Raw genomic sequence first — 14,489 nt, 5'->3', positions numbered from 1 at the left:
TGGTTCTGATAGCTCATGCGACTGATGCTCTTTAGTAGGGCAGGTGAAAACACACACACACAAAAAAAAAAAAAAAATCCAGGAAGTCTTGCTGAATATTTGTCCGCAAGTGGCGCAGACAACCATGGAGAAAAACTAAGGCACTCCGTCTAGATAAAAACAGTTGTGCTCATAGGTTTACCAGATGAATTTTTTGAGTACCACTTCCATGACCTAGATGCATCAGATGCAAATCACTGCTGTTTGAACGATGAGTTATTGTACATAATTTGCAAACATACACATAACATGTGTACATCATGCGCACACATGCAGCAAACTAACAAAAATGTGAGGGATGCACTGATATGAAAATTCTTGATACCAATAACAGATTGTTTACAAAAATATGTGCAGATGCCACTACTGTTGGTTGGTCATTTATGCCTGTCTGTCCATTTGTTTTTCACCTGCCTAAACACAGATGACCAAAGAACACAATTTCACTCAGCCTACAAACTAACCTACCACTACTGCTGCATTTATATAGTTTATATTGTTTACACCTCCACAATAATCAAAATTTAAGCCAATTTGATTTTTGAAAACATGATTTTCAGCTAATCTGAAAAGATGATGACAATGTAGCTGTAAAACTCAAACCAGCCTAAACAGACTGTTTTGTGTCTACAATTAAATAAATATTTTAGAGCTGGTTAATACAACAGTTCTTATTATACGAAGGCTATTACTTAATGGTAATGATGACCTAATGACAATACAGGCTGAATATGAACATGGCTGTTCAAACTGTAGAAGCAATCACATCCCTCCTTAAATATTGTACTTAATTTGCAGTGAGGGGTTGTTTCCTTGAAAAAAAAAAAAATCACACACACCTAGCAGGCCACAGGCCCATTCTGCCTTTTACTGGTAACTGGTAACATTCTAGGTAAAGTTAATGTTATTTTTACATAATTGTGTGTGCCCTTTTTAAATCATAATGATGACTGAAATCACCAAAATGGCCCTGATCAAAAGTTTACATACCCTTGAATGTTTGACTTGATAATATACACACAAGTTGACACACACAGGTTTAAATGGCTATGAAGGGTAAGTTTCCACACCTGTGACTTGTTTGATTGTAATTAGTGTCTGTGTATAAATAGTCAATGTGTTTCTCAGCTCTTGAGAGACCCCTGCACATTTCATCCAGGGCTGCTCTGACTTTACTAGATACTGAGCCATGAGGAAAGCAAAAGAACTGTCAAAGGACCTGCAAGAAATGGGAGCTGAACTTTATAAATCAGGAAAAGGATATAAAAAGATATCCAAAGATTTGAAAATGCCAATCAGTAGTGTTCAAGCTCTGATAAAGAAGTGGAAAATTAAGGGTTCTGCTGATACCAAGCCACGGTCAGGTAGACCAACAAAGATTTTCAGCCACAGCTGCCAGGAAAATTGTTCAGGTTGCAAAGAAAAACCAACACGCCTCAGCTGCAAGTTGCATGTGGCTGTTTCAAGATGCACAATAAGGAAGTACTTGAACAAAAAAGGGCTGCACGGTCAAGTTGCCAGAATAAAGCCGTTACTGTTCCAATGCCACAAAACAGCCTGCTTACAATATGCCAAACAGCACCTAGACAAGCCTCAAAACTTCTGGAATAAAGTTATTTGGAGTGATGAGACCACAGTTGAACTTTATGGTCACAACTGTAGACACTGTGAACGGTACACATCTTACAGATTCTGCCTGGGTATGTAAATTTTTGGGCACAACTGTAGATCTAGATATCATTTCTGTGTAGACAAGACCTCAGGGGAAGACAAGGACTTCGGTTGTGAAGCAAAGAGAAACTGAAACAGAGAACACAGTCTTAAATTAGAAAGAGAAAAATGGAAACTCTAAATGCTATATGTGAGGAAATTAAGAATAAGAAGAGTCAGTTAAGTTTGGAAGAAGCCCTGCATAACATTTGAATACATTACTCAATATGCATTAGATTTACAAAAAAATCCATATCTAACCTTGAATGCAGCACATGCATGATGAGGAAGCTGAACACATATAGACTATGTCAGAACACACCCATAGATGTCAGCTCTGCTATATATCTCTTGTTCTTATAAAGCAGTAGGGAAGTCACAGAAAAACTTCATACTGAGCCTGCTGTTACCTTCACTTGTGAATATTTAATCTCAAGTGTAGCTGTTTATGATTCCTGTGTGGTTTTTGGATGATCTTGTCAGAGCTCCTGCCAGAGGTATGTATAAAGCAAATCTATCTATTCATTTTTTACATATAATATCACTGAAATAAGCACCTTTTATTGTGTCTAATCTTTAATACTGACTTAAATGAAAACTAGGAGTTAAAACATTAAAAGTCTAAAGAGAGTTATATTTATTATCACCATATAAATCAGAATGGGGAGAAATGTGGGGTTGGGTGTCTTGCTCAAGGAGACGGACATATGATTAGGAGGAGTCTGGGATTGAGTCAATTCTGCTACCAGAGCTTTTATTTTATTTAAATTAATATTTTGAAAATAAAATAAAAAATTAGTAAAAATGTGTAAAAATTCAAACTGAGGTAAAACACTAACACTTTCTTCTCATTCTCATTATGTTTATGTGCGGTGTAAAACAAGAATGAATTTTGATTAATACATTTTGAAGAATTTTGAAAATAAAAAGCTTATGCTGTACATCTACCATCTATTACACTTATAAACGATTAGATCATAACTCAAACCCACACACACACAAAACAAGTCATCCACCAAAAATAACTCTTGTAACCCACAAAGGAAATGACAACACAATGACAACAATCAAGCAAGAACTTTTCAGTTGTTGGGAGGAAGGTGCCATCTTGTAGGATGGCTGATTTGGTCTTCTCTAACTTTTCACTTCTCTCATTCCCTCCCGCTTTTGTTCTCTTACAGATCAAATGGAGCATACATCTCACACATCTTCACCACATAATGCTTCTTTCTTGTCTTCTGTACTGTCTTCTCCCCCCTCCTCTGTTCTCGTCCTCTGCACCACCTCTGCTTCACTCTTCTTCCTTCCCTTTGTTTATGCACTCCTCTTCCTCACCGCTCTCCCAGGCAATGCACTGTCTTTGTGGGTGTTCCTGCGGTGCATCTCCATCACATCCCCCACTCACATTTATCTGTCCCACCTGAGTATCTCCAACCTGCTGCTGTCCCTCACCGCGCCCTTCCTTGCAGCCTACTATGCCAGGGGCTCAGCCTGGACAATGCATGGCGCCCTGTGTCAGCTAGTCCTGCACGGCATCACCCCAGTGCTCTACATTAACATCTACATAAGCCTCATGATTCTAACATGGGTGGCCCTCAGCCGCTTTGCAGCTCTCATCCAGCACACCCACGCTTCCAGGCCGAGCGCCTGTACAAGGCTGCTGCCACACGGTTTCTTCACCCGTCTCACAAGGGCCTCCTTTGCCAGCAGGGTGTGTATCACAATGTGGGTGCTGGCAGTAGGCTGGACTGTGCCAGTATCAATTTACTACTCAGTGAAAGAAGCTATGCGAGGCAGTGGAAAAACTGAGCCAGGAGGACGTGTGGAGGTGTGTTACAGCCCTGCGATGGAAATGGGGGGCAGTCGGTCTGCAGCTTTCCATGTGGCTGCCATAACCGTGTTCTTTTTATGTTACCTACTGGTGCTGCTGTCCTACATGGCATTGCTGAGGCATATCAGACGCTCACGCCGCAGCACAAACGTCACCACCTCCCAGAGCCTGCTGGGTAGGGTGTTCCGAAACATTGTGGTCATCCAGGTGGCTATGAGTTATATTCTATAACAACATTGTTTTGTCAAAGCTGAAGTTAGTTTATTGCATTAGCAAACAGAATTAATAATAAAACATAGAATATAATATTAATATTAAAACTAACATCATCTATATTTCACTTTGGTTTCCATAATGATAACCAGGACTTAAAGTGTTTTTTTACAACTCTATCCAGGTTGTTCTTTCAGTGTGCCTGCTGCCATACCACATCTTCAGACCCATCTTCATTTCTCTGGCCCATGATCAGCCGAAACATTCACCCGGCCCCGAGATCGGCAACCACTGTCATCCACTCTCCATCCTCATCGAGGTGACAACATTTCACCTTCTTAAGTCAAGCATATACCAAAGTAGACCAGTACGAGTTAAAATGTTGCTACATTTTTTCAATAGTGCGCCATCGTATCCAGACTAGTTAATCATAAAAAAAAAATATATAATGATGATGAAGATTGTTTTCTTCTCCTCTTCGTCTAGTTGAAGAACTGCCTGTTACTTCTGGCTGCACTGAGAGGTTCAACTGACCCCCTGATGTACTTCCTGTTAGACAAGACCTTTCGCCATAAAACCCTCAGTCTTTTAAGGTGTAAGAGGAACAAAGCTCAATGCTGGTCAGTTACAGGAAGTGTCAGTCAGAAGGTTGGACAGTTGGGAGATGGAAATGTAGCTACTGCGAATTCAAGCCACGACAGTGTTTTGTAGCCAGCACTGTATTTTCCTGTTGTTTGATGATTGGGGACTTCTGTTGCGCATTACTCTTCTCTCTTTCACCATGTCAAAAATAAAAGTATCTTGAAAGACTTTCAACGTGACATAATGTCATTTTTCAAGTGTACACGGAAATGTTTGTAGAGCAAACCTCATGTGCAATCTCAGGCTATACATATTTGATATCCATGTGTCATAAACCTTGTTCAGTAATTGGGTATAAATTATTAAGCAAGAAGTACACACTGGTGTTTGTGCACAAGGTGTGTGAGACCGTATTGGGAGAGTTTTCAAGAAGACAATGTTCTGCGAAGTGTGGCCCCTGCAGATGTGTGTCTCCTAAGGGACCTGGGCTTTTCAGACTGAAGCAGACAGACACACATACACACAGACCGGGGGGAAAATACACAGCACACCTAAAGAAATAGTGCCAGGAAAAAAGAATTCACACTGAGTAGGGGGGATGGAAGAAAGAGGAGAGGAGAAATAATGTGCTGAACTGCCTGTGATATACTATTACTTACAAGGTCTTTGATATGATGTTAAAAGCGAGGGGAACTTGATGAGGGGAACTTGATGAGGGGAACTTCTAAATTCACTCAAGTGAATATAGATAAGTAAGGGGGTTGGGAGGGACATGCACCTCTGTGGAAATTGCTGCCTTAAAAAGTAAAAACATTATATAAAATGTGCATCGTCAGGAGGGGCAGGTTTAATTTGGGCAACAAGAAAATTAACTAAGTCACACTTGCTTACCTCAATAAATGTAACCTGTGGTAGCTTAATTGAAGGCATTTTTCGCTCATTTGCTGTGACCAATTTCTTACTGAATTATTGCTACTGTTATTCACATAATTTTCCCAATTGTTCAGCTTCATTAAAGATGATACAGCCCGTATCAAAGAGTGTTACTTATACCTCTGTGTGTTTGGGGCATGTATATACGAGAGAGTGTCTGTGTGCATTCTTGCATTCATTTGTTTGTGTGAGATAGGCAAGAGTCTCCCCAGAGATAGCATTAGTTTCAGTGGTTGTCCACGGTGACTGATTATTGTGTTTGATTGTTCAGGCAAAATCTTCTCAGACACAAAAGATCATCGCTACCAGCACTCTCAGGAGATGCAAGGCTGTTTAAAAGTTATCAGTCCATCAATAAAATGACATTGTTTGTCCTTTGGTGGTTTTTGTAACGCCCACTTATTCCTCAAGACTTGCACACAAAAGCGCAGAGGGACATCTTTTATGAAACTGTTAAGACTAAAATATAATAGAAAATAAGCTCTATTGACCAAACCTAACCAGGGCTGCCATGTACATACTGATTATCATCCATACTACGCCTCGTTTCTCACACTTTCATAAGCGGCAGCCTGTTAAGCTCAGTGTAAGTGTAGCCTTTTAACATCAACCCTTTTTTTTTTTTAAATTTTCGCCCATTTGGCATACCCACATGGAAAAGCTTATAACAGTAGAACTGTAAGGCCAAAATGTGTTTATTAGGCTTCATTTGAAAAGTAACGTCTCCTAGTTTCTGGAAATGTTGACATTTGTTTATCATGTGGCTAAAACACAACCAAAATTACATCAGTTCAAATATGTGAAAAAGTGTTTTTGGTCCTCTTCCATAATGAGTCATATTTGAATAACAATAACTAGGACGTGCTTTATGCCAGAACTATGCAAATCACCACGTACCTTCTACATCTTGTCAACCACACCTGTATAAAATTCCAGACTTCTAGTCTTAACCTTATGGAGTTTTTAGTTTGTGGTGTCACTGGTGTCCCTGAACCTCATTAAAACATCTCCAAGAGGCCAAATTGTGCCAGTTGCTTTTACTCATTACTGCATGATGCTAAGCCGCTTACAACTGGCTTAAGCAGGTCGGTGGCGACCCGCTGGATGTTAAGAGGTTAAAATGTTGCTTAGTTTGAACGTAGTGTGGGAATGACACTGTAACTTACATGATATAAATCAGTCACAACTTAATAATTGTTACCATGGTGATTTGTTCCCCTTTTGATGGGACTTTTGCTGATGCTTTTCCTGTTTATGACCATACAGTGATACTACACATCCTCCCCTTAGTAAACACTTCAAACTACAATAGAAGCAACAGACTGTTAAGTTTTTTTAAACAGACATACAGATTGTATTATATGTTAGCTGGTTCACACATGACATGGATACAGGCAATAAGATGAGATGAATCAGCAGGAACAATGGGAAAACTGTGATCTTGACACTCAGTAAGCCTACATGTGCAGCAAGCATTTTGTCACTGGCAAGTCAAATATCCAAATGTCAGTTTTCACACACATACAGACACACACACACTACAGTCCTGGATTTAACCCACTGTCACCGTACAGAAACATTTCTCAGAGACAAACCCAAGTAAAAGGTAAATTATCTTGAAATGAGTTTGGTGAAAATAATTTGGCAACTGAGTTTGCAGTGAGAGGATTAACATAGAGTATAATTTCCTTAGTCATTCTACAATTTATACACATGTTCAGCTTGCAGGCTGCAGGTTTATTGCGTCAGACTTCTGCCTGGTGCTGTGTAAATAAATAAGTGTTTCCTTGACAGTAAAATATGTGCATCTCTATCTACTCACAATGTGATGTTAATCTGACATTTAGGTTAAATGATGACCTACTTGTATTATGATGTGTTGTGCTCTGTCTCCTATGGAAAACAGTGTTTCCCCTATATTCATTCAGTAGCGGCGCACCGCCTTATGAGCGCCGCTGCCAAAATTTCGGACGATCATTAATATCAACGAGCTACTAATGATTTTCACTCGCACACTGTGCGCGCACAATAACAAGCTACATTATTGTGGATTTTCTTTAGTCATCCTCCCTCTCTTCGTTCTTCAAAGGACATCTACGTGAAAGGTACAAGAGTAGCGTAGCTCCGTTAAGGAATAAGGCAGTACGTGTGTGTGTGTGTGTGTGTGTGTGTGTGTGTGTGTGTGTGTGTGTGTGTGTGTAGTTGCGCGGGCGCCGAGGGCGAGCGGCAGAAACATGACGTGAATGCGAGCGGAGCAGAGGAAAAGTTTAGCAGTAAGTTGTCAATATGGCAGTAAATGTACTGTACAGGCTGTGTGTCAGTTCATAAATGCTGCAGCTCCTCAAGAGAAAGAAAATACTCACCTATAGAAGGGGGTTAGCCCCGAAGTTAGCAACAACGCGTTAGCTTAACTTGACCGGGCTCACTTAAGGTGGACCAGCAATTCTCATTTTAGTGTCAATCTTTAACAGAGAACGGAGAAATGTCTGGCTGATGAGTCTCTGTCTTGAGTTTTTCATAAGCCCCTCACATATGACACCCCCCCAGCCCCAAAGCAGTCAACCTAGGGGAAACACTGGAGACACAACATATACACAGCACAGAAATCACATACATATGTGTAATAACTGGAGTGGGTGTTGGCAATCTCGGGCGATGACACACAGACGATATTAAAACATAGACAGAAGAAGCTGTGTCTCTCTCTTTAGCTCTTGAAGGCAGATCCTGAACAGTTAGACAACTCTGGATAGATCAGACTCACAGGAAACAAACACAGCTGCCAAGACGTAACAAAATGGACATGAATTTGACAAGCTCTGTGGTACACAAAGGTGTAATTTTGCCATCAAACCTAGACAACTAAAAGAGTAAACAGTATGTGTATAGATGTAGTGTATGCAGATATTTGTGCATGAGTGTGTAACATCCATATTTGTGTGTCTGTGTGCATTTGTGTGTGTGTGTGAATATGATATCTAAATGTCAGAATCTAATGGTTGACACCTCAAGGCCCATTGGATGCCATTTAAAAAAACATTAAAGATCTGTTTATGCTTGATCAGAGATATTTCATACAACATGTTTAACCATGGAGCGGTTCTGACGGAGTACACTGGCCCTTTAACTCTGCCATACAGTCACCCACCGCCACACAAACAGCACTAACAATGCTGCTGATTGTCCTGTGTGTGTATCACAAGGAGGTTCGAGTGAACTTGGGCCATTTCACCTGGTAAAAACAACTGGCATTCAAGTATTCAGCAGGGAAAAGAGTCTCCTTTCCATTTATCTCACTTGTACCTATTCATATGTAGAATGTGGCATTTGTTAGGCAGCCAGGTCAGATAAAGTCAAGGAAGAGGGACTGAGACATACACACAGAAAATCAAATACGGTGCAGCAGCTCAAACTCAAGCTCTACTCCCTTAGATGATGATCAGGGTTCAGAAAGAACAAAAGCCTAGGACTACATGTTGTATGCACACGCACAGTAAGCTAAATGAGGTATTTGCTATTCTAATAATCTAAAAAGACTAAAAACAAGAATAAAACATGAAAACAACCAAGTTGCATTGATGTCACTTCTCAGAAAGATATGCGCTTAGAAGCAACTGTGAGTCTGTAAACAGAAGAGCTATGATTATCTTTATTGTCCACTGACCAACACCAGCTTCTAAAACCAACACTGCAACACAGAAGCACACACACAAATTTAACCACAGTGTAAAAAGATGTCAAGTTTAACACAACAAGCTAAATCATGAAGGCATGAATGCTGAAGTTTGTGCAAACTTTCAATCTTGTTTCCTGCAGAAACACTAGGTTTTATTCTAGGAAGGCAAGCTATAAAATTCACAGATGGAAAGCTGTTTCTTCTGTTCGGAGCATCTGACAGGAGATCCCCTCACCTTAGCGTACCTGGGGATAAAAGCAATAGCCTACTATCGTTGTAAGGTATAGTCTACACCAGCATGACTTTCTATTCATTTATGTTTGCATCAAAAGTTTTGCCGTGTTTATGGATTCCTCTGATTGCTCAGCGCAACGTCAGGATCTGTGCTTTGCAGATCAAACCTTCAGCCTCACTTCAACTTCAGAAAAGTATGCCATAGCACAAACATTCCCAGAAAAGAAAGTTCACCTTCAGACTGTGCATTGGCGCTGGCTTTCAGCTCTCAGACTTGTGTATTCAAAACTGAGCCAGATAAACCAACTCTATTAGTTTGCAGGGCGGCTGCATGCACACTGTCTGTAGCAATGAGAGGGCCAAAGGCAAACACACCGATCCACAGAAATAGACACACAAACAAACCGGAGCTGCTGTCACCGGTGGAGGTCTGTGGTGACGTGTGGAGGAAGATAAATACTGAGACATCAGGGTGATTTATGGACATCGGGATTTAAATGAATTCAGTGACTTTCATGCATGGAAAGATGCGGCACACTCAAGCTGATCCATATTCAACAAGGACAAGCTTTGTTGTTAATGCACTGCATGTGTATGTGTAAGTAGTGTTTTGTGTGTGTCCCCTGTAAAGGGCATAAATCCAGGGCAGTACATCTGATAAGCCTGAGACAGGAGCTCACAGAGTCACTGTTAAATGGTGATAATAGAAGTGAACACCACCCTGGGCCAATGTCAAAGCTGCATTTGTACCTCAGTGATCAAACAGGCACCTTTCACAAATATCCCGGTTCTATTCATCACATACAGTACCAAACATTTGGACACACTTTCTCAAACAAGTGAATGGGAGGGTGTGTCCAAACTTTTGACTGGTGCTGTATGTATAATCCTTTAGTTTGGTTATTTCATCAATATCTGTGATGACACTTCATAGAGGTTGGTGTGATAAATACAGCTTTGTTTAGGGCTGCAAAAAACTATCATTTTCATTACAGATTAGTCTGCCAAATATTTTCTCAATTAATAAATTATTCATCTGGTCTATAAATGGCATAACATGGTGAAAATGCCTTTCACAATTTCCAAAAGCCCAGGGTGAGGCTTATCAAAAACGCAAGACACTCATCAGCCACACATTTCTCCGTTCTCTGTCAGATTGACACTAAAAGGAGAATTGCTGGTCCACCTTAAAGGTCAGTCCACCTTAAGTGAGCCTGGTCAGGTTAGGATAAGATGTTGTTGATAACTTTGGGGCCAACCCCCTTCAGTAGACGAGTATTTTCTTGGTCTTGAGGAGCTGCAGTATTTATAATCTGTACTGCAGTATTTATAATCTGTACTGTACATTTACTGCCTGACTGACAACTTACTGCTAACCTTTTCCTCTGCTCCGCTCACACTCAGTGTCATTTTTCTGCCACTCACTCTCTGCACTCGCTCATCTACACATGCTCATTTACACACTCACTACACATACGCACACATTACGGACTGCCCTATTCCTTAATGGAGCTATGCTACTCTTATAACAGTACCTTTCACGTAGATGTCCTTTGAAGAATGAAAAGAGAGAGGATGACTCAAACAATTCCACATTAATGCAGGGTGTTATTGTGCTCGTACAATGTGCGAGTGAAAATCATTAGTAGCCTATTGATATTAATAATGAAAGTGAAATTTTAATAGCGGCGCTCAGAATTTGGTGCACCGCTGCTGAATGACTATAGGGGAAACACTGCAGTCTGAAACGAACAATATTCAGTTTACTGTCACATAAGACAAAGAAAATTAGCTGCAACCAGATCATGTTTGGCATTTTTGCTAGAAAAAGTGAATGAATGAAATGGTTAACTGAGGGTTTACAGCTTCATTCTGAGTTCCAGTTAATCCTCCCCTTCTTGCTGAGATGTGAGAGATATCAGTGTACAGTACCAGTCAAAAGTTTACACACCTTCCCATTCACTTGAATGAGAAATGTGTCCAAACTTTTGAGTGGTACTGTACGTCTAGCTGAAATGCATTCTAATGTACATCTCTGTAAGTCTGGTAAGTTGTTGGGGGAAAAACAAAAACAATCTAAACAAAAACAAGGAAGTGTGTTTTTTTCATTTTGAGGGTGTCTCCAGTGTGAGAAGTGTTATCTGTTGGCCACACATTAGCACAATGATGCAGATACACACACACATACACAATACTGAAACTTAGTCTTTGACTGATGATTCAGATTCACGTGCAACCTGAGAGCGGAAAACACATTTAACATTTACAAGAATTCCCTGCTACTCTGCTTGTCAAGCCATATAACCGCAACGTCTGGGGTTCAAACCCGGCTGCAGAACTTTGTTGCATGTCACCCCTCCATCACCCCCCCCCCCCCCCCCCCCCCCCCCCCCCCCTCAATTCCTGTCATCTCTCCACTGTTCCTCTAATAAAGGTATAACATGCCATCCAATGCCACTCCCTGCATAGTATGTCACATTATTAATCAACACGCTGACAGCAAGTGTACTCAATTGAACATACTGCCCATGCGGGAAAGAATTGGTTGACATATCGAGACTGTTGCTGTGACTTTGTAGCAGGAAGGCATGCGGGGAGAAAAACTCTAGTCAGTGCATGTAGATATGACACCTAACATCACTGTTAGACTGAAACACACATGCACACACACACGCTAAATCTGTAAACTGCCAGCTGTATCACCTCATGACCCTTTGAACTTACAGGCTGGGTATCACACAGTGAGACAATGAACCTAAGCCTAAGCCAGTAATTCAGTAGAGATCCTGTATGGGAGAGCAGCTGGCTGAAGACAGAGAGATAGGACTGTATATGCTGCAATGACTAATACCTCAGAACAATGCTGAAAAGACTGATAGTAATCCACAAGCTGGGAGATGACTGTGGCCATATAATATGTGTTAGTCTCACAGAAAAGGCAGTAAAATACATATAAAAGGCAGTACTGCACCTGAGCTCTGCGAATATCACATAAAAACCATTAAACTCACAACTGGTGGAGCTGTTGGACGAAGTGTGTTTTGCACTGCTTGTTTGTGAGTGCGGAGAGTGACAGAGGAGGTGAAAGATGCACCACTTTGAATGCAAAGCCTTATTTGAGGTGTTGTTTTTTTTCCTGAAATCCGTCTGGCTCTGCTTATTACAAGATTTGGTTAAAGCTGGCTGATACAAAAGCTACCTGCAAACCTTCGCCATATGCAATCATCAATGCATTGACCTTTTCCCACATATGCACACATAATTAAATATCTATAGACATACTCCATTAATAGGGAAAAACAGTAAAGCGGTAAAAAGCATGTTAATTCTACAGTGGAAATAAGTGCAAATCCTGTATTTGACACCTGGATTTCACATTGTGCAAACGATATGCTTGCTGTCAGTACACTTTTTCCACCATCTACCACAGAGCAGGCTGCAGCCATAGTTCAATTCAAAACAATTAAAGCAATTATTTGCCTTATTTTGTATGAATGAAACCTGATTTGAAAGTGTTTTATATTCACCAGTGAGCTTAACCGAGACCAGGGTCACACCTGAGAGGCTCGTCTGCTGATTTGTAGCTGATCAGCACCATTATGTGTTAAGATGATGGAGGCCAAACCATCTCTCACGTTTTTCCTCTAACATCGACACATGAAGAGTATTTCAACCAGTGTGATGTCACGGCAGGTTGAACCGCAAACGCTACTGGGAACTGAATAGTTTTGGATCCTATGCAGAGCTCAGAAGGACAGAGAAATGAAAGAGTGATCTAAACAGCTCAGTTGAAAGGTGACTGATTTTTTAGGAAACGTGTCAAACATAAGACTGAGGCATGCTGAAATCTATTTTAGGAGGATATTCTGGCAGAGAGCATTTTCATATGCAAAACACCTGTAGTTGGAATTGTGCTCTCTTATTCATGTCTGGCAGGCTCCAGATTCTTTGCAGTCACTGTCAGGCCAGTTTTACACATGCCAACTCGTGGCACCTCTAGAAAAGGAAAGTAGCAGTAGCAGTAGCAGTAGCAGCAGTTTAGACCTGCAGATGTAGACATGACGATGATATGACCTCCAAACAAAGAAAGTAGCAGCTGCTACAAATTCAACATTTGCACCACAGCAGGCAGTTAGTGTTGCACCCTAACCCCTCTTTGAGGTTTTACTTTTTACACTCGCACCAGCCACTAGCTACAAATTCTAACAATAATAATGGCATACAAATGAATCAGTATTATGTCACACTAACCTTCAGTACATATTGAACACTCAAATGAAAATACAATCCAGCAGGTGGCTGTAAAACCCCCCAAAACTTGCTTTGAAGAGTCCATGTGTTAACTGATAAGTTCAAAAACTCTTGTGAATATTCAGAAGATAAATGTGGTTACGACCTCCTTTTCTCTTCAAAGTCTGCAGAACAAAGGAAACATGATGGCTCTCTCTGCTCTATTCCCAGTGGTGTAATAAAAAATATTCTCCAAAACTTTTGCAGGTTTGAAATGCATGAAATTTAAAAAACAACACTTGTAACACAACTGCCTGCTTGTGATGCTAATGTAAATTGTCAGGAGGTGTTAGGTTCCTTTTCTGTATTTGGTGGACATTGACAGGACTATATCTGCAATTCTCAACTGTTGGTGTTTCTACTTTTCTTGACTGGAAGTGTTACAGATTGCACTTGCAGCTCCAGAATGCGATGATATTGGCTGTCCTCTGTTTTGCGTGAAGCAAGAAGCTAAAAGTCACAAATACCTTGACGTCTCGATGGATGACATTGTTGTCGTGGCAATAGCGTAGCGCCTCGAGGATCTGTCTCATGTAGTGACTGAGGAAAAGACATTGTACAGTTGTATCATCATAAATAAGCATCAAGCAACAATAAATAATACGGGTGCTATACACTGTGCAGCAAGTGTTTGTTTTCATTTAAGAAATGGTTGCAAGAATCAATATCAAGCACAAAAAAAAAACTAAACAGCATGACAGATCCTCTTAAGGAAGAAAAATCAAAAGGAGCTCACCTGGCCACTGCTTCGCTGTAGACAAAGCCAGCATCTGCCCTCTTCACAATCTCAAAACAGAGGTCCGCTCCATCCATACTAATAAAGACAGAGACAGAGGTTGAAGGAGAGGGAGAGACACAGACAGAGGATCAGTGTGGCATAAAGGTCAGGGCAGAAATCTGGGTACGAAGGAAAGGTCACTCTTATTAAAACTTCAACACTGTGCTTCTGTGTGATTGGTTGTGAGGGTGAAATGGGAGACG

At 40.7% G+C, this 14,489-nt stretch overlaps 2 protein-coding genes across 12 annotated transcripts in view; one reads left to right on the top strand and one right to left on the bottom strand.

The window, feature by feature from the left end:
• caska (calcium/calmodulin-dependent serine protein kinase a) overlaps positions 1-14,489 on the bottom strand; it is a 121,445-nt gene that overhangs the window by 46,088 nt on the left and 60,868 nt on the right. For all 11 annotated transcript variants that reach the window (XM_044364921.1, XM_044364923.1, XM_044364927.1 and 8 more), the window contains exons 4-5: positions 14,245-14,322; positions 13,976-14,048 (exon numbers count right to left, since the gene is read on the bottom strand). In XM_044364921.1, coding sequence (XP_044220856.1) covers positions 13,976-14,048; positions 14,245-14,322 — 151 coding nt within the window. The remainder of the gene's footprint in view (positions 1-13,975; positions 14,049-14,244; positions 14,323-14,489) is intronic.
• Positions 2,121-4,545, top strand: LOC122991707 (probable G-protein coupled receptor 82). The gene is made up of 4 exons (XM_044364934.1): positions 2,121-2,246; positions 2,931-3,787; positions 3,978-4,112; positions 4,280-4,545. The coding sequence occupies exons 1-4, from the start codon at positions 2,198-2,200 to the stop codon at positions 4,502-4,504; spliced, it is 1,266 nt and encodes a 421-aa protein (XP_044220869.1). The 5' UTR covers positions 2,121-2,197; the 3' UTR covers positions 4,505-4,545.

The sequence above is a fragment of the Thunnus albacares genome, chromosome 11 (assembly GCF_914725855.1).
Source record: "Thunnus albacares chromosome 11, fThuAlb1.1, whole genome shotgun sequence".
Classification (NCBI taxonomy): domain Eukaryota; kingdom Metazoa; phylum Chordata; class Actinopteri; order Scombriformes; family Scombridae; genus Thunnus; species Thunnus albacares.
The sequence above is the reverse complement of the archived record's forward strand: the minus strand, read 5'-3'. Positions and strand labels throughout refer to the sequence as shown.

Bases quoted from the DNA above. Each gene is read 5' to 3' on its own strand.
- LOC122991707 (XM_044364934.1), top strand. From the start codon at position 2,198: ATGATTCCTGTGTGGTTTTTGGATGATCTTGTCAGAGCTCCTGCCAGA. The intron at 3,788-3,977 runs GTGGCTATGAGT...AACTCTATCCAG, and splicing joins GAAACATTGTGGTCATCCAG to GTTGTTCTTTCAGTGTGCCT. The intron at 4,113-4,279 runs GTGACAACATTT...CTCTTCGTCTAG, and splicing joins CACTCTCCATCCTCATCGAG to TTGAAGAACTGCCTGTTACT.